Consider the following 25,415-nt stretch of genomic DNA (forward strand, 5'->3'; position numbering starts at 1 on the left):
CTCTTTGCTGAATTTTTAATCTCTAGTCACCTTAATGTTTTACATCCTGTTCATCACTCTCTCTTAATTTGCATATTGTTCTGCTTCACTCTCTCTTATTATAATTGTTGTTGTTTCTTCGACGCAATGTGGAAACTCCTCCGTCGCAAAAACATTCCCATCACTTCCACTTTCTCGTCACATTCTTTCTCTTCAAACTCTTTCAAAAACACAATCACCATTCTCCAAATCTTAACAAACCTCAAAAACAACAACAACAACAACATCAAAAAAGCTACATCACTCACAAAACAATACATCCAAAACTCAAACAAACCAAACAACACATGTTTTTCCCTCTTCCACGCGCTCAATTCCAACCTCACTACCACGCCCCATGCATTCGAAGTTCTCATTCTCGCACTCTGCCAATTATCACTCATGGACGAAGCTATTTGGGTTTTCAATAACCTAAATCCTAATTTACCTACTTTACGCGCCTGCAACACGCTTCTTCATTCGTTAGTAAGAAATTCAAGGTTTGATTCCATGTGGGAGGTCTATAATAACATGGTGTCACGCGGGTTTTCGCCTACTGCAATCACATATGGAATTTTATTGAACTGTTGTTGTAATCAGGGTGATTTTAGTAATGCCCGCAAGGTGTTTGATGAAATGTTGCAAAGAAGAATTGAAGCTAATGTGGTGGTTTACACTATTCTTATTCGTGTTTTTTGTAATGAGGGTGAAATGGTAGAAGCTGAGAGGTTTTTTAAGTTGATGAGGGAAAATGGGGTTGATCCGAATTTGTATACTTATGTTACTCTCATTGATGGGTATTGCAAAATGGGTAATGTTAAACGTGTTTTTGAAATTTATAGTGATATGCTATGGAATGGCTTGCATCCTGATGTTGTGACATTTGCAAATTTGGTTGATGTTTTGTGTAAGGTGGGTGATTTGAAGACTGCGCGAAGCTGCTTTGTTTATATGGATAAATTTGGTGTTTTTCCTAATTTGTATGTTTATAATTGTTTGATTGATGGTTATTGTAAGGCGGGGGATTTGGTTGAAGCATTGCAATTGCGAGTTGAAATGGAACGGAATGGAGTTTCCGGTGATGTTTTTACGTGCAGTATTCTTGTTAAGGGTTTATGTGACTTTGGTAGGTTTGAGGAAGCTAAGGATTTGATGGAGGAGATGGGAAAAACAGGGGTTTTTGCTAATGTTGTGACTTGCAATGTGGTTATTGATGGATACTGCAAAATGGGTGATATGGAGAAGGCTATCGAGGTGTGTTCACAATTGACCGAAAGGAAGATAGAACCCAATGCGATCACTTTTTCTACATTGATTGATGGGTTTTGCAAGAAAGGGAACATAAAAGCTGCTATGGGGTTATATACAGAAATGGTTATCAAAGGTCTTGTGCCTGATGTGGTGACTTACACAGCTTTAATCGATGGCCATTGCAAGGTTGGGAACAACAAAGAGGCTTTTGAACTGCATAAGGAGATGCTGGATGCGGGACTAACGCCGAATGCATTGACAGTTACTTGTTTGATTGATGGCCTTTTGAAAGATGGAAGGACTTACCGTGCAATCAAACTTTTCTTGGAGAAAACTGGAGTTGGTTGCCCTGGAAGTAAAATGGATCATAGCAGGTTGTGTTCTCCTAATGATGTTATGTATGCCGCTTTAATTCAAGGTTTATGTAAATATGGGCACGTATTTAAGGCCAGTAAGTTTTTTGCAGAAATGAGAGGTAGTGGTTTCAAACCAGACATGGGGCTTTATGTTATCATGTTGGAGGCACATTTTCGATCCAAGCACATGATTGATGTAATGATGTTGCATGCAGACATGCTGAAGATGGGTGTTATGAGAAATAGTTCTATATATCGTGTATTGTCTAGGGGCTATAAAGAGAATGGAGATCTTAAACCAGCTCAAATGTGTTTTGAACATTTAATGGATTATGACATTCAGTATCATGAATCATGAAGGTGCATGTTCTGATTCCTTGCAATGGATGCGAATTTGAACCCCTTTACTAGGTATGCTGCTTGAGTTATAATACAATGACAAAGGAATCTGATCAAGTTGATTAAATCGCGAATGCCACTGGTGCATGATATATTGCAATGGAATTTTTAACAAGCCATTGATTTTTCACTCCAGTTATTCCTTTGCATCTCTCTTTGCGTATTTGGTAATTGAGCATTTGTTGGCACATTAAACAAAAACCTGTCCTGATCATGCCAAGATTTAAATCACGGCCATATTGCGATTTCTGGAAATATTGAAGAACATTGCCGTCTCCTACATGGTTGATGGGGCCACAGTTGCAGTCGCAGAGGACATCAAATACTTCAACGTTGATCCACAACTTTGGCCACAGTTGCAGTCATGGACAGTTTGTGTTATAAATCCATGGTCATGCACATAGTAGCATCACTACAAAACAATCCATACATAGGCTTATTAATCATTGAAGGTGATTTAGTTTCCTACTTTTTCAGCTCGAGACATGGGAAGATTATACTGGCCTTGGATTTTTTAGGCTTCATTGTCATCAACTTGAAAGCAAGGACACAGGGGAGCTGATATATTCAGACAAGAGTATATGAGGAACACCCTCTCAGTTTTCTTTGAACTAAACCCGTACTTAAGTAAACTCGAAGTGATCTCTCATGGGAATAATTTCTGATTGATTTGTATAAACAACCAGCTTGTGACTATGAGCCATGAAGGAAGTTGATGTCTCCAAGACTGCAACTGTCTGACATTACTTGTGGTATGAGACTATGAGCCAATGTAGGGCAAAAATCACACAGTTGAATTGGACCTCTGTTGATAGCTCTAATATAAGTTGTGTCGTTTTCTCTATATATAATCTTTGTGTGAACATTACAACTCATAGTTTTTCGAATCTTTTCTCTTTAGTTGTTTTCGTTTTATCATTTGTTATTTTTCTTTTCTCCAACTTCTTATTCTTTATTTTATTCTTCTTTTATCTTTTAATGATTTTCTCTACTTTTATTTTTTCAGGAATGTAATTGAAAGAAAGCTTTGGAGAGAAGGTTTAAATGTGTCTTTTTTATTTCAAGAATGCTTTGAGATGTGTCACGGAATTGAAAACAACAATTATTGATGAATAATTTTGTAATGACATATGTAGACTTTTAAAATTGATATGTATTATTATCTAATTGTACTCTTTATTAATTTGTTTCACATTTTTTTATTCATTGATTAATATCATGTGTAATAGATCAATATTATTTCTATTATTTATTTGTAGAAGAAAGTGTAGATTTGTTACATTAACTTGATTATTTTTGGTTTCAACAATTAGTGATTACTATATATTTTGATCAACATTATCTTAAGTGGGTTTGTTTTATGTGGATTATCTTAATTGAGTTTGGAAAAAATGCAATATTTACCCTTACTTACAGTTAGTTGCCTTTGAACAATCAAAGGACTCATTAACAATGATTTATCACTCTTATGTTTTGATCTTTTTTTATGTTTTATCACTCTTATGTACACTCCAATGATTTCCAGATTCTTGCTTCTATTTTTTTTACTCTTACGTACCGTTGCATTTGAACAATCAAAGGACTCATTAACAAAGCATGAGTAGCAAGGCTTACTTTAGACACCATAAAAAGTTTGGTTTTTATTTTTTTTTATTTTTTTTTATTTTTTATAGTCCCATAAAAAGCATGAGTATCTGTATATAATATTATGAGATTTTGTGACTCTTTGCTGAATTTTTAATCTCTACCTTGTCACCTTGATGTTGAGCAAGCTTTTATAATCTCAAGTTTGGGACTATAATTTCCTGGTGCCTGACAGTGTTACCTTATGTAAGTCTCTCTCCCTTGATAACAATAATCTCAGTATTACTGTTTTGTTAAATATCATGTATAGTGCCGGTATACCGGTATTGCGTATCGGAATTTTGGATATCTGATACGAAAGCCGGTATGGCATCTTTACTTCGCTATGCTAAAAATAGCGCCGTTTTTCTCATAAACCGGTATAGCCGCTATGTATTAATATCGGAACTGGTTAAGGTTCTGAGCTTTTACCGGTTAATGTTTCATAAATCGGTATATAGCCCCTATGTATTGACTCATATTAAAAATAAATAAAAACAATGTGAAGTGGTACAGTGAGTGCTGAGTTGGTGTGGGTGGGTTTACCTGAACCCACTACCGACTCTCATATTTCGTAACCTGTGTCTACATCACCTTCTCTTCTCATGTATTTTTTGTTTGTTAGTTGTTTGAATCGGAGATTTTACCAGTCCTATGTTGATTAAGTTTGTCCCTCCATAACGCTGGAGTTGCATCAGAAACATGAGATGTGAACAAATCATACACAATTGAGGTTTACTTCTCATATATTAAATATGACTATTAGGATCATACATGTCAATCATCAACAAGAACACATGCTACATGCATGATACTACCAATATCTTTTTCAGAAGAATTCATTCTCCCCATTCTTCATATATTAAATATGAATTTTAGAATCATGTATGTCATGTGACAATGAATATATATATATATATATATATATATATATATATATATATATATATTAGAATACAAAATGCTAATAAATTTTAACATGTGTTACATTTATAATTATTTATAAAATAAATAAATTTTAAATAATCAGATAGAACTTTTTATTATAATTTGAAAAAACTATAAATTCCACCAGTTATAACTTTAAACAAGTAACACCATCAACTTTAATTATTTTCTTGGTCTCATTTTTCTTCATACATACTTTTGTATTTTATTTTCTTTCATTTTCTTTTTTCGAACATATATATATATATATATATATATATATATATATATATATATATATATATATGGGGAGGGATTAAATTACACCGGTGTAATATTTGAGTAATGTTACACCGCTCAATAACGCTTTAACGAATACAAATTTTACAAAATCCACCGTTGGATTGAAAGTTTATATCGTATAGATCATTCATGTTCAATTCTATCAAAATCTAAAATCGTTTGTAAAATTTGTATTCGTTAAAGCGTTATTGAGTGGTATAACATTACTCAAATGTTACACCGGTGTAATTTGATCCCTCTATATATATATATATAAACCAAAAAATATATTTGTATTAATTACTTATTTTAACCGTTATTTGTCCGCTACGCTATCCGATATTTCTCATATCGGTTTTTTGACAATCCACTATTTTCCGCGATCTGCTATTAACAACACTGTCGGTAATATAATCCTAAATCAAATAACCAACTAATCAAGCTCGAGAACCTCTTCTCTAAAAACTTGTGTGTTAATCAAGATTTTAAATGCTAAAAACTAGTATGCTTTCTTCATCAACACCATATACCTCACCTATAGACTTTATAACAGTCTCACCATAGTTCATTGTGTAAACCAGCAATGAGGTGATCCCTTTTGCCGTCTGTTTTGTCGTAGAACAAGCCCAAAGTACTAGAACTGTGAGCTCAACACCAATTACAATTTTTTTAGAAGGACAAACCTTTCGTCATCTCACCATAGTTCCCATGAGTAATGTTATTTAATTAAGTTGTTTACCTAAATACACCTTTGAATTCATAACAAAAATAGCTTAAAGATCTTGTGGCACGAATCATATGATATTGATAACTGAATCACAGATAATCCAAATCAATCTACAATATATTTCAAGGAAAAAACTTATGTTCACAAGCAGATTGTATATTACATACAGTAGAACTGAAACTGGTGTTTAATACAAAGTTTGAATCTCGAATTGAATAATGGAAATTAACAAAAGTTGGAATGAATCTCATGAAATGATCTGCATCCCTATTTCCTAAGTAAATGAAGAGTACGTTGATTGGCGCCATTCATACGGATATTCAACTTCTCGGTATCTTTTTCAAATCCATCTATAGCTTTGGTTTGCCTGCAACATTACCAATATCACTTTAAATTATAACATGCTCAAAAAAAGTGAAATGTTTCTGCATAATTATACAACTAGTGATATCAAGTTAAACTATTGAGGGTATTAAATTTTGATCTGGCTCCTCTAACTCCTTGATGTCGATCAACAAATCAATGGTGGATATGATGAATTAAAAAGAAAAAAAGTGGATATTATGATCTACATAAATTCTTAACATTTTTTTTGCCTAAACAAAATATTGTTCGTCTAAACTTAGGAGAAAACATTTATATGGACTAAATTTAGATGGGATGGTATTTTGTAGTAATGAAAAATATATTTAACCCAACTGTTTATCATTCTAGCAAAAGATTTAAATTAGTTTTAAAGAATATCTAGAAGGTAAAATTTGAGAAAACAAAACACGACATTCAATTAGCTTACCTCTCAATTTCAGTTCCCATGTTAATAGCCATGCCCTTAAGTTCTCCCAAAAGATCACTTATATCTGACAGTGCATCATCTTGTTTTGATTTCTCAACCTGTTTCAGGACATTGTTGAATTCAATACTAAGTATAACATTGTGCAAGGCAAAGGATAAGATCACAAATGAAAATTACAGTAACCTTGCCGGACTTTTATAAATATGAGAAGGGTTGCAAAATCATCAATCATTTTGTCTGTTCAGTTCAAACAAGGAGGGAAGAGGGATTTAATGACATAACTTATTGGTAACCTACGGATTTTAGTGGTAGGAAAGTGCTAATTTTCATTTTCATTTAAACACATAAAATTTCATTTAACATTTATCATAAGGTATAGTTTTTAGTCAATTCCTCTACGATTTCATTTAACTTTTCTCATCTTCCCCTCTGTTTCCCCTCTAACCAAACAGCCTTATATAAAACTCAGTAAGATTCAGAACTTTTGTCATGTTCAGTACTTCAAATGACTGTAAACAACATTGAAATTTTCACCAAGTTGTTACAAACCTCGACTCTTTCAAATGCATTTGTTGGCTCAGAAAGTGTTTTCCTTGGCTTTGACTGTCCTTTAGGGGCAGAATTCAATCCTAGCTTCTCTCGTTGCTCCAAGTGGTTGGCGCTTATTCGGACTGGATCATCTGTATCATGAAGCATATTGTATATGGCTATGTCATCCATCTAAATAACTAAGCTTCAAAAGGTGAGAATATAAAGAGCAAACACTAACCTCCAAATATTGTAGGGCCTTTTATTGCGCCTGTCTTCTTTGGTTTCCATGTTTTGGAGAATATTCCACCAAGACTTCCCAAAAGTTTTTCTCCCTAAAAACACCAATAAGAAAGTTAAAGCAAAGCACTTTCGAAGGGGCTGCATAACAAAAGCAGCATCCTTGTTTGTTTCCACAAAGGTAAAACAACACGACGAAGGTTCTATTACAAGAGACCTATAAAAATTTGATTTAGATTTTCTACGGTTGCAATTCCAATAGTCCTGGATCTCGATTATTGGATGAAGATCAACAGGCTCGTATACGGTATGCCAAGTTGTATTTTAAACTCAATTTGATAAAGTCAAAGTACGAGTCTACTGATTGTCATCCAACAACCAAGATCCGTTGACTTGCCCGCAAGCAAGCATTTGGTTGTTATAGAGGATCATGATACAAAATAATTGCATCAATTAACTATGGAATAACACGGTCATTACCCTGCTTAAATCATGGTCAATGCCAGCAGCAATATCATGACTCCTTGTAATCTGCTCGCCCTGATGATGCAGCATAACCAAAGTATTGCTGGCTTCCTCTCGCATTTCCTCTGCTATCTTCCGACAATTGTTTACCGATTTTGTAGTCTCCTCAGCCTTATAAACAGCATAGTTCTCCAAATCCTCCACTGATTGACTCTCTAATCCTCCAGATTCACGGAAATCATTCTTATACATGTGTCGATTGCCGTACGACGGAGCATAAGAAGACGATGAAGAGTGACCACGAGTATCAACATCATCAAAGGGATTGGTATTAGTTTCTCCCTGAACTAAGTTATATTCCGAAGACGTCTTCTTCGAAGAATTATACTTTTTGTTATCCTTTTTGTCTTCATCAGAATCAAAGGGGTTATTATGCTTAGACCTAGGTTTAGCATCTTTCACAGGAGATGTTTTCTTTGAACCAAACATTCTCTCTCTCTCTAACTATCTCTCTCTCTCTCTACCTTTGAAGAAACAATACTTTCTCTATGTATACCTTTGAAGAAACAATGATCTTGTGTATAAATTTCAACCTAAAAAAGTAAAATAGAGAGATTCGATCACTATTGGATTGGCATATAAATAAAAAATAAACAAAAAAAACAGACCAAATATTTTATTTTATATATAAAAAATACCCATTAATCTCTTTACATCAAAATTAAATTTTGAAGAGGATTATACATACAAACCTAACTTAAAAGAGATTAAATTCATAAAAATTAAGATGGGGTGATGAAAAATTGGTGTTACAAAAAAAAGGACAAAAAAGTGTTTATGAATAATCATAGTAAAAAAATGAACAAGTAATCAATCAACAAAAACAAGCAAAACCCACATAAGAAAAGTGAAAATTAAACGTAAAAATTGATGCTTTATATGAAGATGATGATGAAAAAAGGAAAATTGGAGATTGCATAATACCTGAGGAAATTGAGTTCATAAAATGAAATGGAGTAATAAAAAGGGTTATATATGGTTTGAAGAATTAATGCAAAATCGCGTTAATAAAAAGTCATAGCAGACGTAGTAGGAATAGAATAGGAATGGAATGTGTGAGGAAGCTAACAAGAGAATTGAAAATGTTGAAACTTCATGGTAGACTTTTGTTGATTTGGTCTTTTTTATTTATTTAATATTTATTACAGTATCTCTTAAAAGAGAAATGAAATCTCATACTAACAAATTAATTAAAATTTAAAAGGGGAGAAGGAAAGTTCCCAAAAAGGATTTCTTTTTTTGACGTTTATGAAAAAAATTCCTTAAAAAGGATATTTGTTTGATTTGGTAATTTACCTCATGGCTTTGTGCACATGTTAACATTCTACATTAAAAATAAGTATTTGATTCACATTTGTCAAAAATTAAAAAAAAAATGTTTATTTCAACATAGATTAAAAATTGTTTCATTAAAGTACCCGCGAGTACAGAGATATCACATTATATATGAATGTGTCGAAATTCGAACATCAGACACTTTTTTGTTATTTTAATTGGGAAAGTTTTGTATCAATCTGTGGTGGACTTTTCTTGATGGATGGGTGAAATGGTAGGTGGGTACCATTTGAGGGCGGAAAAATCATGGAACTTATAATACTAATTTTTTCCTATGTCATGGCAACTTGCATCCATTTTTTTATACATTATGAAGTTTAGTGGCAACATTTGTATTTAGCTTTCAATTTGATAAAAATTCATATCATCATTATCTTATTTCTACACTTAATGAAAGAGTTTGCATCTCTGAGAAGACTAGAATGCTTTCTAGTTCATCTTTTATGCCTGAAAAACTTGTGTGCACACCTCTCAGAAGATTTATCTCTTCCATAAGAAGTTGGAACACTTCCCCCAAGGCCAATGAGACTGACTGCAGTTTCTGCCATTTCACTCACATGCATGCTCTCTTAAGAATAGTGAGGTGGAAATTGGACTGATTTCAACATCCATCTAATAAGTGAGTTGATGTACGTACCATGATCCTTAATTTATAGAGAATGTTACTGCAAGTGATTTCTTTAACTGTTGCAGAAATTTAGAGTCATTCCACATGAGCAGCAAGTCATCTACATATATCATAAAATATGCAATGATGGAACCCGATTTGTAGATAAGAATGAAGTGTCTTACTTTGATTCTATAAAAAAAATTTGCATGGTCAGAGGAAAGAAACCTATTGAGAAAAACCCAACTAGTGTCACATTAAATAGATATAAGGCCTGAAATAAGTACATAAAGAGTGGCATCGCTCATCTTACAGGCCAGTTTTGTAAAGATGAGGTAGGTCTAATATAAAAATCTAGTAGTACCTTGATATTTTGAAGCTTTCTAGACACTAGAGAATTTTCAATTTGTTTGTGACTCCTTGGAGGATGAGTGAATAGTACGAATATCAAAATCAATTATGTTTGGACCAATCCAGTGGCGAATCTCAGAAGATTTGTTTATTCTTTTAGGAATTGGAACACTTCCCCCAGAGCAAACAATACTCCAGTTTCTGCCATATTTCACTCTCATCTAGTATATGTTGGGATCATGTGTATATCATCATCATTGTATGGTTATGGTATTCAAAAGTCAAAGGAAAGGAATGATATTATTTTTTGAGTTCTTTAACATGTGCCCTTAGAGCACAAAAGATCCTTATTTTATTTATAATATTTGAGGTTGTTGGATTACTGATTAAAAATAAAATAGTAATAATGGCAGTTCATAAAGCCTTCTTATTTTCAATTCTCATACACTTGTTATTTGGACATATATGTCAGATCCATCAATGTAGACCAAAATCCATTGACTTTCAAAAGCCATGTTGCAAGGGTTATTTTGGTCTGAGGAAAAAAATCCAATGTCCGTAATAAGTGGATGAAATTAAGAGGACTAAAACGGTAGGCCTAAAACCCTACAAAACCGATAGGCTTTGATTTGATACCATCTTAAAATTTCGGTTAGGCCTTATCCTTATCCTATGCGGGACATGAATTTTTTCCAATAGATAGATAATGCAAGGAACCAACCAGACTTCGAAATAAGCTTCTGTCGCATGTTGTTTACTTGAGTCTAGTGTAGTAGCAGAAGAGAAGGAAGTGGCCATTGGTGTTGAAACATTTTTTTAGAATCCATCATGGTAGTGATGCTAAGTTAAGAATACTGATGTGGAAATAAGACTTATTTCAACACCTAATAAGTGAATTGATGGACCATGATCCTATATTGAGAATGTGTCGGCAAGTATTTCTGGATTGTTGAAAAAGTAGAACTGATTTGTATATAAAAGTGAAGTGTCTTACTTTGAATTTATAAATAAATTGTGGGTGATGTAGTTATGGAGAGCTGAAACCAGGCTCAGGGGCCAGTTTGAACCATACAAGGCACTTTTCAGGTTTCAAAAATAATGAGGAAATGATGGATCGATGAAACCAGTTGGCTGAGACACATACATGTCCTCTTGATTAACTTCCGATCAACTAGGCATCTAAATTTACAGCTCTATAATGATAGTAGCATAAATCTTGGCTACCAAAATAAAAATATTCATTGAAATGGCAATCTTTAACAGCACTTTATTATTATTACATGGGATGAAGAAAAGCTCTCAGCAATCATTAACAGTTAAAAACCACAAATGGCAAAAGTAGGAAAGAAATGTCAAAATGACATCTGACATCTGAATGGAATCCAATTATAGGTCTTGATTAGAAGATATTCTATTTCCCTTGATTATGTAGGATCAGAAGGAAATATTTTATTTTGACTTGAAGCACCATAGGTGGAATAAAGAACAAATTCGTCATCTTTGATCTGTATCATGGAGAACCTGAATTTCTGTCCACATTGACATAAGAAACAATCAAGTCAGTTACTAATAAAATTGTCAACTTTTCGTCAAAAAAAAATTTGTCAACTTAGTAAACATGTTATATGAAGCGTCACTATAAAACTGAATGCTAGTGCAAGAATGAGTTATATGATAACATAGCACATCAAAGTATAAAATCAAAAGAGATAGGAAAACAAAAGAAAGTTAAAGATGTGATTAGTGATGTAGCATGAAATTAGAAAGAGATCACAAGAAAAAGGTGTATAAAAAAGAAAGACAGAGAAAAAGTCAGGAATTGTAAAGATAAATAAGAGAACCATTGTGATAAGAGGAAATGTACCTTCTTCTTTTGAAGCTAGCTAGATTCCATATCATTCTCAAGCTCAGGACACCTTGGAGGATGAATTAATAGTGTGAATCTCATAATCATAGAATTTTGGGCCAAGCCATTGACGACTGAATACAATTGGAACATGCTTGATAATCCAGTGGTTGTGTCCTTTGTCTGGATCAATGCTCTTAACAAATTCATCTGGCATATCAACTAGGTCAATGACTTTGAGCTTATCCATGGGTTTGATGCCTGAGGGTACCTCCTTCAGTTGGGGGATCTTTTCCATTTTAAGCTTTTCAAGAGAGAGCAAAGCTCCTTTCTCTATAAGGATAGAATTTACTCCATTCAAGTGACTGAGAATCAGTTCTTTCAATTTTTGAAATCCTCCATTTTCAAAATGCAAAATTTCACCATCATAGGCATTCTGCCACAAAGAGAGCTTCAACAGATTTGGCAAGTTTTTCAGTGATTGCATTGGATCATCTTTCAGCTTGGATAAAGCCAGCATTATCTGAACAAGACTCTCAAATTTTGGAATCCAATCGGGCAACTTCTCTAGTCTAGCTTGCAAATGAAGACGCTGAAGTTTTGGTGGGATTGACACAAAGTTTAAGTCAATAATTTCATCCTCTACCATTGCAGTGATATTTAGTGATTCAAGGTGTTGCATCTCCACTACTGCAGCACTGATGGCATTCCCATGTTCTCTTCTTACATGCTTTAAACCTAATTTCCTTAATTGCTTTAACATTTTCATCTCTTCAATGAGATCTACTCCCCCGTGATCTACCTCGACATAATAAATATTTTGTAGGGAAGTCAAATTTTGAATACCTTTTTCCACCAGCACACCAGTTGTACAGCCCAAAGCAGAATATCTTTCTTCATAGTTACGGTGGAAAGCAAGTAGATGTCGTAACTTTCTCAGCTTGTTTATTTCACTTGGTATCTCATGCACAAGTGTTTCTCTTAAATCCAGTGTCTCTAAATTCTGTAGCTCACCAACAGATTTAGGAAGAGTCTTTACTTTTGTATTCCTTAGGTTGATGTACCTCAAGTGAAAAAGATTCCCCAAATTTTTAGGGATATGATTCAATGATGTACCTTGAATGTCAAGTACCTTCAAAATCCTAGACCGGGAACACAACATACAGATGAAATTCTCCAATGATCCATCTTTTTCAAAAACATGAATAGCACGAAACTGTGAATTCTTAGCACGCTTCAACACATTGTAGGGATTAGTGGCTATAGATAGGCGTCTAGTTTTCCCAACCATGATTGATTCACTACCTTCGCGCACACAATGACAGAAACTTAAATCTTTAATTTTTCTAATCATCACTTCCCGCAGTAAATCATGTACTTGACATGTTTGAACTTTTCCTTCAAAGCCAACATTTGAGACTTGAACCAGACTTCTCTGAATCAATTCAGACAAGTACTCCTCTGCAACTTGCTCTGGAGTTCTTCTCTCCTCCAATTTAACAAACCCTTCAGCTATCCATTGTCGAGTTAATCTCCTATGATTAATAACACAGTCCTCTGGATATAAACCAAAATACAAAATGCATGGTTTCAAGTAGTAAGGCAGGCCATCATAACTAAGCGACAAAATCTTTGTTAGACTCGTTAAATGAGCATTACGTCCTAATTCTAGGCTCAGATTTTGACTCACCTTTTGCCATTCAATCATTGTTTTAGATTTTGTTGAAAGTAGACCACCAATGGCTACAATTGCCAAAGGTAGCTGCTTGCATTTCTGAACAATTTCTTTTGACTCAGCCTCAAGGTCTGGTGGACAATGCCCACCAAGTTCAAATCTAAATGCTTTCTTGCAGAAGAGCTCCCATGCTTTATTTGGAGGCAAAAGTTGCAATTTGTGAACATGGACTAGAAAGGATTTCTTGAAAAACTCTGCAACATGCATCATTCTAGTGGTGACTATGATCCTGCTACCTTTATTGTTGTTAGGCATGGAAAATTCAATTTGATCGGAAAAATCTTCTTGCCATACATCATCAAATAATATCAAAAACCTCTTATGTTGCAAGTATTGCCTCACTTCTATAATCAGCGACTTGTCATCCATTTTGTGTAACATCTGTGGAAGAGGGTCATCAGTTCCCCGAAAAAATTGGTCCATCATGTTTATTAACAAACCTCTCACAGTGTATGATTGAGAAACTGTGACGCAAGCACGACAATCAAAGTGTGCTGATACCTTTTGGCTGTCAAAAACTAGCTTGGCAAGAGTTGTTTTACCTAGACCCCCCATTCCTACCACTGATATTGTTGTGCGCTCAGCTGAACCATCTAATAACCAACCGGACAAATCTTCTTTTGGACCTTCAATTCCTACAATTTCTGTTTCTTCAATGAAAAGGGAAGACAGTCGAGGATCACGCCATCTTCCATTTTCTGTCTCTCTCGTGCTGCTGCTGCGGTTTGAGAATCCTGGTTCATGTGAAATTTGAAAGTTATACCTTTCACTTCTTTCCTTGATTCCACGAATTGACATCTTAATATCCTGAATCTCATATACTATCCGATGACAGGGAATCAAAGTTTTGATTAGGCTTGCAATCTTAAAGGCTGAAGCTACACATCCAGTAGGTTTGACGCCATGCCTCATCCGAAGGTATTCATCAATGACATCTTCAATGCGAAATGATGCTTCTCTCAGATGATTCACCCAAGTTCTTATTCCATCGTTGGTGTCTGCTTCATCTGCAGCCCTTCTGTCTGCATCTTTGAGGAAGACTTGAATGCTCTCAAGTTCATCTTTGATGTCTGAAAAATCTCTGTGTACACCTCTCAGAAGATTTGTTTCTTCTTTTAGGAATTGGAACACTTCCCCCAGGGCAAACAATACTGCAGTTTCTGCCATTTCACTCTTATATCATATTCCTATCATCCTAGTATTGTGTTTTCCCTCTCTCTCTCTTTTTCCTCTGGGTATACAAGTACAAAAACTTTGAATGGTGCCAAGAAAAATTAAGCTTCAAAAGTCAAAGATAGAAATGCCATTATTTTTTACAACTTTGTGTATGTTGACCATGTTTTTCATAGAAAAAAGAGGTTCGTTGTTGAAATTTGACACCTGATTGTGATCAAGCATGTAAGATTGTTTTATTCAATGCTTTTAGTTATGCTATTTCTACCCACTTGAATTTTCAACAGGCTTACTTTTCAATCAATAAGAAATATAGCTACGACCAGCACTCATATCTGTCTTACAAATAAGTTATTAAACGAAACAGTAGTTATTCACTTATTTTTGTAGGAATGAATCTGTGTGTTTCAGTTTCAATTTCTTATGTCTTGTCCAATTTATTTTCTGAATTCTAACAAAAAATAACGAGAAATGATAGATCGATGAAACCAGTTTCTGAGACACATACATGTCCTCTGATTAACTAGGCGTCTAAATTTACAGCTCGAGAATGATAGTAACATCAATCTTGGTTACCAAAATAAACATATTCATTCAAATGAAATGGTTTTGATTATTATTACAAGGGATGAAGAAAAGCTCCCACCAATCTTTAAAAGTTAAAAAACCACAAATGTCAAAAATAGAATCCAAATATAGGTCTTGATTACAAGATTTAGAATCAAAGTTTCCACAACCAAAGTATACAACATAACAAATGACAAAAATAAAAAAAGAAAAGCCAAAGTCACTCAGAAAATAGATTCCAAATTTTCCTTGATTATGTAGGATCTGAAGAAAATATTTTATTTTGACTTGAAGCACCATAGATGGAATGAAGAACAAATTCGGAATCTTTGAGCTATACCGTGGAGAACCCGAATTTCTGTCCACATTGACATAGGAAACAATCAAGTCAGTTACTAACACAATTGTCAACTTAGTACACATGTTATATGAAGCGTAACTTTAAAACTGAATGCTAGTGCAAGAATGATTTATATGATAGCATAGAACATCAAAGTTTAAAATCAAATGTAACTTATAACCAACTTTGTTAATTTAGGACCATCCGATCTAAAATGCGTCACTGAGATCATTTTAAGTGACTTTTTAACCTTATCAATATGAAACGTCCGATCAATATTTAAAGACCAAGATTAAAAACTTTGTGAAACTTTGTGTTTTTTTACTGCAGCAAAACTCAATCCATTAAAGAGTATCAAATATTTATACTCCAAAACACAAACTGCAATAACTTCTTTTTTTTTAGTTGTTCAAACAGCAATAACTTCTAATACAAATAAATAAAAGGCTATACAAAAAGACATTCAATGAAAGTGTTGAAACTTTCACCATTAGCAATGACATTCCATAAATGCATAGTGCATACTCTCACTGAGTATAGATGACACAATGATGGTAATGACCTCAACCAGTGCTTGATCCTGCCTTCTTTGCCATAGCAGCATGTTTTTGGCCAACAAGGTGAGAATCGAACACTATCTGGCTATTACACACTACATTGCATAAAGTGCACATTTTAATATGATTAACTGCAGCTCCTCCTTCCACAACTTTACGTTTCTTTGTCTCGATATCAAGTTCTGGTGCCTTATTTGGTTTATCGGTATCTGGCTTTTCCTGTGGTCCGATTAAAGTATTTGCTGCAGTGGAGGTGGTAGTGGCACCGATGCCGGCATCGGTTTTTGGATTTGACAGTTTCTCCAAGTTCTTCAAATGTTTCTTGCCGGCTAAGTGTGTAATGTAAATATCCATACTGTTACAAGTAATCTTGCAAACTTCACACCATGCAGATTGAGCAACCTTGATTTTCTTAGCAGCTTTTTGCAATGGGCCAATACTGCTACGTTTGAATTCAGCACTGGATGGACCAATGCCATTATTAGACAACAAGCGAACCTACGAGTCACAAAAAAGTTGTTAATGCAGAAACATTACACTAATAACTGTTAAAACAATAAATAAAATGTCCAACTTAACTGATAAATACAACAACTTGATTGATCTACCAATAGATAGATATACAACCAGAATAACTGATAACATAACAAACAAGTAATGATAATAAAATCTAGCTAAAATCAGTGCTGTCGATCGTGAATCACAAAAAATAGTTGGTACTATAGCATTTGCGGTTACTTGACAACACTTTGTCATAATAGCTTTTCACATAAAAAAATTGGTGTAAAAAGACTATTTTTTACTTGATTGAACTGTTAATGTTACGAAAAACAGCGCATTTATGATATTTAACTGTTCAAATGTTTCAAAGATTATATACAAATGGAGTTTGGCCGGGCAGTACAGAATTTCTAAGAAAAGTATATTTAAGACAATCAACTTTAACAACAGTACTTGCAGCAAAACAAATACAGAACAAGTGTTTAGTAAATGATAAAATACCAATTTTTGTCCTATTAAACATTTTCCTTATATTTAGAATAAAATGAATTCAACGATGGATGGTAAGAAATTAAGCCTACAGCTCTCGAGAAAGATCATACAAGTGTGTTTCAGGTGTGCATGGCATTCAAGAATTTTTTAATCAGAAGATGCTGCTCCAAGAAGGGGACGGCAATAATTTTTAAAAGATGAAATAGAGAAAATTAAAAAAAGTCATATACAATGTATATTCCTTTCTGTTATCCCTGAGTTAAGGAGACTCTCTTTTTATTTTACGCAGTTAAGGAGACTCGATTAACGATAGGATATTATGACATCATCTGATCCTTGTAATCTACTCCTAGTGGAAAAATACTATTTTGTTGTTTATACCTCTGTAGTTAACAGTGGCCACTATAACGCCGTGGCGTGACGTAGCGGTCGCTACGCACTACTGAAATCATGGCAGCGTAGCATTTTGACATAGCGCCCGTGGCGATCAACGTTGCAGTCATTTCGTGGTCAAATAGCGGGAGCTAGCAGCCGCAATGAAAAACCCAAAAAGCTCTCCACTTATAGACGTTGTCTTCATCTCCCAAACAACTCTTTTTTGTTTCCAGTTACTTTTTCACAGTGGATGAGTAAGGCAAACTATTTTGAGCTAGAATACTCAAATTATGAAAATAAGAGAATCATATTAGGGGACAAAAGTATAAACAACTATTCCTTACAGGCATTTTAACTAAATGACCTATAGAATGAGTTAGATAGTAGGTCATTTACTTCAGACCCTCATTGCAAACTTTCAAATAAGTAATAACAAATACTAGTAATATATTTACTTGAATTACATAATATCAATGTTATGGAATAAATCATAACATGTTTACCCTATTTAAGTATTCAAGAGGTATTATTGGATCCAAGGTAAGATAATTGGAATTTGGCAGGGGTATGTAAAATTTGTTTTAAAAACCGAACCAGTGAGACCTCTGGGTCATGGTGCAACTGTCTTAAACCACTTGAACCGAGACAAAACCGCGACCGAACTGAAAAAATAATCAACGGTATTAAAGACAGGTTCAAGGTACAGCCGGTTGAACCATCTGGTTCGATTTTTAAAACATGGAACATAATGTTGTATCATAAGCCATCACTCACGACAAAACATTTAGATCTAAATCCTTTTAAATGTTTTGGCCCACATTCCTTTTATGGTTTTCTTCTACTCTAACTACAAGACTACCCTCCGTATGATCCACTCTCTTCACTAGGAATTTTATATATTTTTTCAACACCCATCCATAGCACCTAAGAACAGATTTTACGATTTTATTCTCTTTTCCACAATAATAACAACCTGGCTTCATCTTCAATGCGCCCAATCCTATCTAGCCTTTTGTGTCCAATCAAGATAAAAATTAATTCCAATATCAATGTTTTGGAACCATGATCAAGAGAATAGGTGCGAACTGAAAACCAATTCTCGTCTTTCTAATGTTCTAGTTCTATCAAATTATTTTTAATAAAAGAATGTTATAAGTAATTATGCATACAAGTGTGTTGTACCAATGGTGTGCATTGTGTGTGGATAAGCGGTAAAAGCAATCATTAACTGCAACATAAAATGAGGAGAAAACAGCAAAATATATAACAGCATTACGTGTAACATTACGCAAGGATAATGTAATTTACAATTCACCTGATTAGCATGTTTTTTCCCAGCAATATGTTTGTTATACGTGTCTTGACTAGTGCACAGGACATTGCACGTTGAGCAAACCTTTGCAGAATCAGCAGGTGTACCACCACTAGGTACCACCTTTTTCTTAGGCTCTAATTTCTTGGCTACAGGACCAATTAACGATTGTCCTTGTGTACTACTTGTGTCACATTGGACATTCACATGAGATGCAATAGTAGGATTAGTCTGTACCTGTAAATTCTTCTTGTGTTTCTTTCCAGCTATGTGCTTTTCATAAGAATCTTTGCTATTGAGATCAATTTTACACACTTCACATCTCAAAGCTTTGGAGACTTTGGTTTGGTTAGGCAACACTGTTGTAGTATCATTGCCATAAATTGGATATGACCATGTAGCATATGCAGGAGGCAAACTTGCAGACGCTGCTGAAGCCTCGTACGATGAACCAACAGCCTGCATATAAAAGCATTGGAATACAAAACCATAGTGAAAATCGGAAGCTTCTGATAAAATTCAAAACCCTAACATAAGGGGTCAAATGCAGTTTAACTCTATATTTTATTATTTTTACTTTTCACCCTGATTTACTTAAGAGTTTAATGAGGAATAGATGCACATTTGGTGTAAATTAGTTTTACACTGACGTCCAATGGGAACTCATATTGCCACATAAGCCAACTTTGTATCCACATCTTAAAAATAACTGTAAAATTGGTTTCCACTCAATTGAACACATTATAGTGTTACACCCATTAAGAATATATATCACAATTTTCCCGTTTCTATTTACATTATATATTTGATATATAATTAACATAAATAAATCGTAAAAAATACCCCCACTTTCAACATTCATCTTCTTCCTTCCACAGTTCTCAGATTTGTTTTTGAAAAGAATCACAGGTACAAAGAAGAAAACAAATAGAAGTGATAACCACATGAAGACACTCACACTCATAGTTAATGACTGCCATTAGTTTGTCTTATAGTTCTACTTTAAGCATGTTGCCCTATTCAGTGTTGTCAATCACAGATGGCGGAAAATAACGATTTGTTCAAATTATGTTATTTGACATTGACAATACTTTGTACTAAATAGAGTATCACGGAACAATAACTAGTTGTTCAAATTCTTCTATGCTATACCGCTAATACTGTATTTGACAACACTGGTCCTATACCACTAATATTTGCCATGAGTTTGGCTTCTAGTTCTACTTCTTTAAGCATGTTTGCCCTATTCAGTGTTGCCAATCACGGATTGTGGCAAATAATGATTTGTTCAAAAACCGCTATTTGACATTGACAATACTTTGTATTAAATAGAGTATCACGAAACAATAACTGCTTGTTCAAATTCTACTACGCTATTTGACAACACTGGTCCTATTGGAGTTCATTATCAATTATTGGGACATTTTCCATGTTCCGTTACTAGAAAACTTTAAAACAATGTTTTAAGCTTAGTCGGGTCACAATTTTTTATATTGTAAAGAATTATGGTCAAATACTCCTTATACAATCTCAACCTCAGTCGCAGAGACATCAAAAACCATGATGATGTGGCTACAATTGCAATAAGCCGATAACAGTCCATTTTAAAACCCCCGACAAAGACAATCATGGCATTGTTTCTTCTCCCGATAGAGACGATCATGGCATTGTTTCCTCTTGCGATAACAGTCCATTTTAAAACCCCCGATAAAGACAAGCATGGCATTGTCACTTCTTTCTCTTGCAAAAGTATTAGCCAACATATATTAAGATAAATTCCAGCAGCCATATATCAGAACTCCACATTATCATCAACAAGCCAAAAACTCTATCAAAAAAATTCCACTATTTAATAATTAAAAAACAAATTTTTAAACCTAACAGTTACAATAAAATGCAACAACAGTTTCAATAAATGAACAAAACAGAATAACAAAAATAAAATAAAATAAAACTGAAAACACCCCAAATGACATAACATAATAAAAATCAAATTTTGATAACAAAATTGAAAAATTAAATCAAAAGGGTAATTGATACTAACAGGATCATATACGATATGTTCAGATTGTGGACCGATCCAATTGGGATAATCTGTTGTTTGTGACGCATAAACAGAAGCAGGAGCAGAAAAAGATGTTGAATTTGCAACTGGGTCAGTACCAGGAGGATAAAGTGATGATGAATAATAGGGTTGTTGTTGTTGTTGTTGCTGTAAATTGAAAGGTGGAACTTGGTACTGTTGTTGAGGGTACATTTTTGGGAAAATGTGTGTGAAATTGTGATTCAAGCATTCTACTTTGTACACTCCATCATATGATCAGAGTCATTAAGGAATCGTCAATTGATGGAGAGATAAAAGGGAATTGGAAAATTGGAAAGTGAATAATTCCAAATAAAACCCTAAAAAATTAAAATTGGGTTTAATTTTTTAGATTTTTTTCCCTCATTTGCTTGTGTATTTTTTTATTTTTTTCAATTATGAGGCTTTTCTATGGGCTAGTTTTGGAGGGTGCTACTATTTGCACCCCTAAGGTTAGTCGAAACTTTGTCTAGATTTGAATCCTGCTGAGAGGTCTATTCGAGATCAGAAATCATTTAATAAAAAAGATGTTTATTGTTGTAAAGATGATTATGTTAACAAAATATTGTTTCAATTATTCTTATTTTGTCCATTCAGGATGTGATAGGGTCCCATTTGATGAACTAATTTTTTTTAATTATTTGAAAATTAGATCTTCTGGTAAATATTTTTAATTGTTATAATAGTAAAAATTATAAAAATATGATATTTTGAAAATATTGATTGAGATGAATCCAACAACATCTTATAAGTTAATATTTGCTTTTATTTATTAGTAAAAAAATAGGGTCAAAGTAAGATATGTGAAGAGTGTATATAGTCAAAATGACTCACTCATTTTGGGACGGAGGGAGTAATATATTTTGGCTTAAACCCACTTGGGTTGGTGCATTGGTATTGGCTTGGGACCTGGGAGTGTGTTCCTCTTGAGGTCTGAGGTTCGATTCTCTCTGGCGCCAATTTGGGTGGGCTAATTTAGCTTCTTCAAAAAAAAAAAATTGGCTTATTAAAAAATTATATTTTAAATTTGTTTTGTGTTGAGAGTACCTAGCTAGCTAGCTATAACTACCCATTTTCTTTTATGGGTACGAAAGATTTTATTTTTTGGCTGAAAATTAGTTTCCTTGCATAACACCACCTGCCATGCTGCTAGCCATGTGATGTGAGTGACGAAACAAGTGACATTTTATATACAACACATTATAGTATATGTGACAATGACACATTGATAGACATATTGTTTCCCTTAATTTCAATGAATGTTTTAAAATAGAAATCTATAATCTATAATATGTAATAAGCCAGACTTATTTCCCTTTCTCTCTCCTCTTCTCATGCATTTGATATTAAATGCTATTATTACAATAATTAATAATTAAATTAATATATTTTATAAACAATTCATATTTGATTAGTGAGAAAATTATTTGTACTACATTAAATGAATTTATTGCTAAATCATAAACAAAATCAATATATTGCCAAAATATGGGAGCCATTTTTATTTGAAATGCGCCATCACTCCTCACACATTTATTACTTTTATGAATATTTATGAATATTATTATATTACCCATCATTTTATAGCAACAATGTTTAAAGCAGTATTAATATGATAATATTCTTTTTAACCAGTAATAATTTCCTTTCTTAGCAACAATGTTTAAAGCAATATAAGAAAGAATATATTTTTAATAAAAACGTGTGCATGAAGATTATTTTTTTTCCAATTACAAGCTTAAATTAAGGGAATAATTGATAATTGATAATGTTACTTGCTCTCTTTGGCTATATATATTGCTTTTGAGTTTTACAATTTACACACCATTGTGAAATTCTGAAATTCTTCTCAAAATCTTTGTCTTTCTTTTTATTGAAACGATTTCTTTATTCTTATTTGTTACATGATTCTGATTCCAAAAACTAATTCAAGTTATGTCATTATATTTTAATATCTTAGTTATATATTTTTGTCAATATGATATTATGAGTTGAATTTAGTCAATTTTTATAATATTTTATTTGCAGACATATATATATGAGAATGTTTATTGGCACAGGTGTGTAGAAGAATTATATGACGTTAACGATTTTGAGACAAGATGAGCAATTGAATCCATTTATGATGGAATAGTGTTACATGATTTGTATTTTTAAATATAGATATCTATTACCTTGGTTTTACTTTTTTCCTTTTAACCGATTAAAAAACACATGTAATATATCAATGTTGTTTCCATTATTTATTTGTAGAAGAACTAATGTAGATTTGTTAAATGTTCTTTTTATAGCAATACGTATTATAAGACAAACTTCCTTTCACAAGATCAAGTCCATAGGGGGTGCCAAGAAAATAATACTACATCACTTGTGTCTAAACATACAAATTGCATAGCACTAAAACATGTGGGCGTTGCCATTAGGATACCTGACAAAAATAAAATATAAAAAATGCGAGCATTGCTACAACAGAAGAAATAATACTGATTTAGTTTTCAAGCACGTGTGTATCTTTTTCCGTTTTTATATATTTAATTAATAATACAAATTTTTCTTTAATAATATAAATTCTAAAGAGAGTGAAATAGTGATCCTCTATTTTCTCATTCAAAATAAACCACACTTTCTCTAATTTTATAGGTTGTAAAATTTTGGACAAATCATCTATATTATGCCTACTAATCCGTAAAAGTACTAACAAGAGATATGAAAAATTGATTGAAATTCAATCATTGGTGTTCCTTAATATTAAATTTTAAATTAAAATACCAAACGCCCTCATATGTTGTGGCTGGCGGCTGCCGTAGATATGGTCCTATGGATTGGAAAAGAAAATTAAGACATTTTGGTATGATAATATTGTATTAAAGTTATGATTATGAATTTATGACTATAACCATTTTTCTCTCTTCAGGTGATGGACAAAAAAGTAAAAAAAAAAATCTATTATATATTTAAGGAAATATTTTGAGAGAAATCACAAATTATTTAATTTTGTCAAACATTTTTAGAAATTGTTTTAAATCATTGGATTAAATAAAATAAATGAATCGAATTTGACATTTTTAGCAAAATATTTGGTGTCAATTGATCATATCCATAATAAAAATCGATCTTTTCTACGGGATCTATTAATATATATTAAGAGTTTAATGATCACACGTCGTCAGTTTAATTTAATTTTACACCGACAATCAATTAGAATGATTCGATCTTCCATGTCATATCAAGAGGGTGGGGTTAAGTGGGGTGACGTGGTGGAAAACATGGTTGTGATTGATTGACAGTGTAAAATTATTTTACACTGCCAATGCATATTACTTTTATGAAGGTCCATCTTTTTCTTTTTGTAATTTTTATGAAAATCTATATTTTAACTCTTATTAATAAGATGATTACTTTTTCTTTTTTTGACTCAATGATTACTTTTTCTTAATTACTACATAAACTTATTTTTCTTTTTATATATTAATATGGGATCTATTTTATTTTTGTAATTTATATTGTAGTTTACATTTCTATTCATATATTATTAAAAAACTTTTTTATTTTTAAAAAAATTCTATGTGGCCTATATCTATACTAAACTATACTAATATTATAATTAGGACTTATTTTTCAAAGCATTTTGTACATGTGGCAGTCCCACAATGAAAGTTCATTTTCATGCATTTTTATATTTAATGTTATTATTTTCACCAAACTTATTAAGGAAAATAATATCGTGTTTAATGTCCACAATAATTTTGTTGATTCTCCTATTTTTTTCTCTAATAATCGGATTAACTTATGCATATCACGAAAAAAGGGTATGTAAACATATAAATCCCGATTAACCTTAAAAAATTGTACGTGTATTTATTGTTATTTATTGCTCATTCCCCTTGACAGAAAAACATTGCGTTTTAACTCAATTGATAATTAAAGACATTTTATTATTTGCTACTAACACACTCCAAATATAAGGAAATTAACGTTTTAATATAAATAAAGGGTAATTAACTTTATTCACAAAAAAAAAGGTAATTAACTTTTGTTCGACAATTGAACAAAGAGTAAAATTGAGACCAATTTTGTAATTCAAATACATGGGATTTTGAATATGATTATAAATTAAAAATACTTAATTATGTCCCAGAATTTTGACTTGACTTCTCCTATCATAACCTTTTCAACTTAATAATGGACATTTATTTAAAATTGAACTACGATAAATGTCACAATTCTCAATTAATTAATTAATTCAGAATCATGAATTAAAGGAACGAAAATCAGATTTTCTCAATTTTTTTTACTTTTGTTTCAAATTGTCAGTTTTTCTATACAAAATCAAAATAATCAATGCAATTTTTTTTTTGACTTCTAATGCAAATTTTCTTAACACTCTGTCAACGTACTAATCTTATACTCCTACATGTCAAATTCTACATGATTCTTAAAAAAAAAAAAACACTACATGATTCTTCAGATTT

The 25,415-nt window shown here is 32.8% G+C and overlaps 4 protein-coding genes across 8 annotated transcripts; 1 reads left to right on the top strand and 3 right to left on the bottom strand.

Moving 5' to 3' along the window:
• Position 1: 1 nt before the first annotated feature.
• On the top strand, positions 2 to 3,238 carry LOC123917467 (pentatricopeptide repeat-containing protein At5g61400-like). 2 transcript variants are annotated; one of them, XM_045969193.1, is made up of 2 exons: positions 2 to 2,776; positions 3,031 to 3,238. In XM_045969193.1, the coding sequence occupies exon 1, from the start codon at positions 127 to 129 to the stop codon at positions 1,981 to 1,983; it is 1,857 nt and encodes a 618-aa protein (XP_045825149.1). In that variant the 5' UTR covers positions 2 to 126; the 3' UTR covers positions 1,984 to 2,776; positions 3,031 to 3,238. The 2 variants fall into 2 exon arrangements, with proteins under 2 accessions (XP_045825149.1, XP_045825150.1); XM_045969194.1 differs by having other exon boundaries at positions 32 to 2,036.
• A 2,441-nt stretch (positions 3,239 to 5,679) lies between these two features.
• On the bottom strand, positions 5,680 to 10,361 carry LOC123917476 (SNAP25 homologous protein SNAP33-like). Of its 2 annotated transcripts, none has more exons than XM_045969208.1 (6): positions 9,976 to 10,361; positions 7,625 to 8,202; positions 7,146 to 7,239; positions 6,926 to 7,056; positions 6,377 to 6,474; positions 5,680 to 5,950 (listed from the first exon to the last, which is right to left on the bottom strand). In XM_045969208.1, exons 2-6 carry the CDS (start codon positions 8,096 to 8,098, stop codon positions 5,851 to 5,853), a joined length of 897 nt encoding a protein of 298 aa, XP_045825164.1. In that variant the 5' UTR covers positions 8,099 to 8,202; positions 9,976 to 10,361; the 3' UTR covers positions 5,680 to 5,850. The 2 variants fall into 2 exon arrangements, with proteins under 2 accessions (XP_045825164.1, XP_045825163.1); XM_045969207.1 differs by lacking the exon at positions 9,976 to 10,361 and adding an exon at positions 8,594 to 8,820.
• Positions 10,362 to 11,209: 848 nt separating this feature from the next.
• Positions 11,210 to 14,902, bottom strand: LOC123917466 (disease resistance protein RPM1-like). Its single transcript, XM_045969192.1, has 2 exons — positions 11,827 to 14,902; positions 11,210 to 11,491 (listed from the first exon to the last, which is right to left on the bottom strand). The coding sequence occupies exon 1, from the start codon at positions 14,708 to 14,710 to the stop codon at positions 11,870 to 11,872; it is 2,841 nt and encodes a 946-aa protein (XP_045825148.1). The 5' UTR covers positions 14,711 to 14,902; the 3' UTR covers positions 11,210 to 11,491; positions 11,827 to 11,869.
• A 443-nt stretch (positions 14,903 to 15,345) lies between these two features.
• LOC123917474 (zinc finger protein 346-like) lies at positions 15,346 to 21,311 on the bottom strand. 3 transcript variants are annotated; one of them, XM_045969204.1, is made up of 4 exons: positions 20,905 to 21,311; positions 18,864 to 19,319; positions 16,149 to 16,678; positions 15,346 to 15,641 (listed from the first exon to the last, which is right to left on the bottom strand). In XM_045969204.1, exons 1-3 carry the CDS (start codon positions 21,115 to 21,117, stop codon positions 16,187 to 16,189), a joined length of 1,161 nt encoding a protein of 386 aa, XP_045825160.1. In that variant the 5' UTR covers positions 21,118 to 21,311; the 3' UTR covers positions 15,346 to 15,641; positions 16,149 to 16,186. The 3 variants fall into 3 exon arrangements, with proteins under 3 accessions (XP_045825160.1, XP_045825159.1, XP_045825161.1); XM_045969203.1 differs by lacking the exon at positions 15,346 to 15,641 and having other exon boundaries at positions 15,924 to 16,678; XM_045969205.1 differs by lacking the exon at positions 15,346 to 15,641 and having other exon boundaries at positions 15,924 to 16,678; positions 19,098 to 19,319; positions 20,905 to 21,299.
• Positions 21,312 to 25,415: the final 4,104 nt, after the last annotated feature.

This window comes from Trifolium pratense, linkage group LG3 (assembly GCF_020283565.1).
Source record: "Trifolium pratense cultivar HEN17-A07 linkage group LG3, ARS_RC_1.1, whole genome shotgun sequence".
NCBI classification, from domain to species: Eukaryota; Viridiplantae; Streptophyta; class Magnoliopsida; order Fabales; family Fabaceae; genus Trifolium; species Trifolium pratense.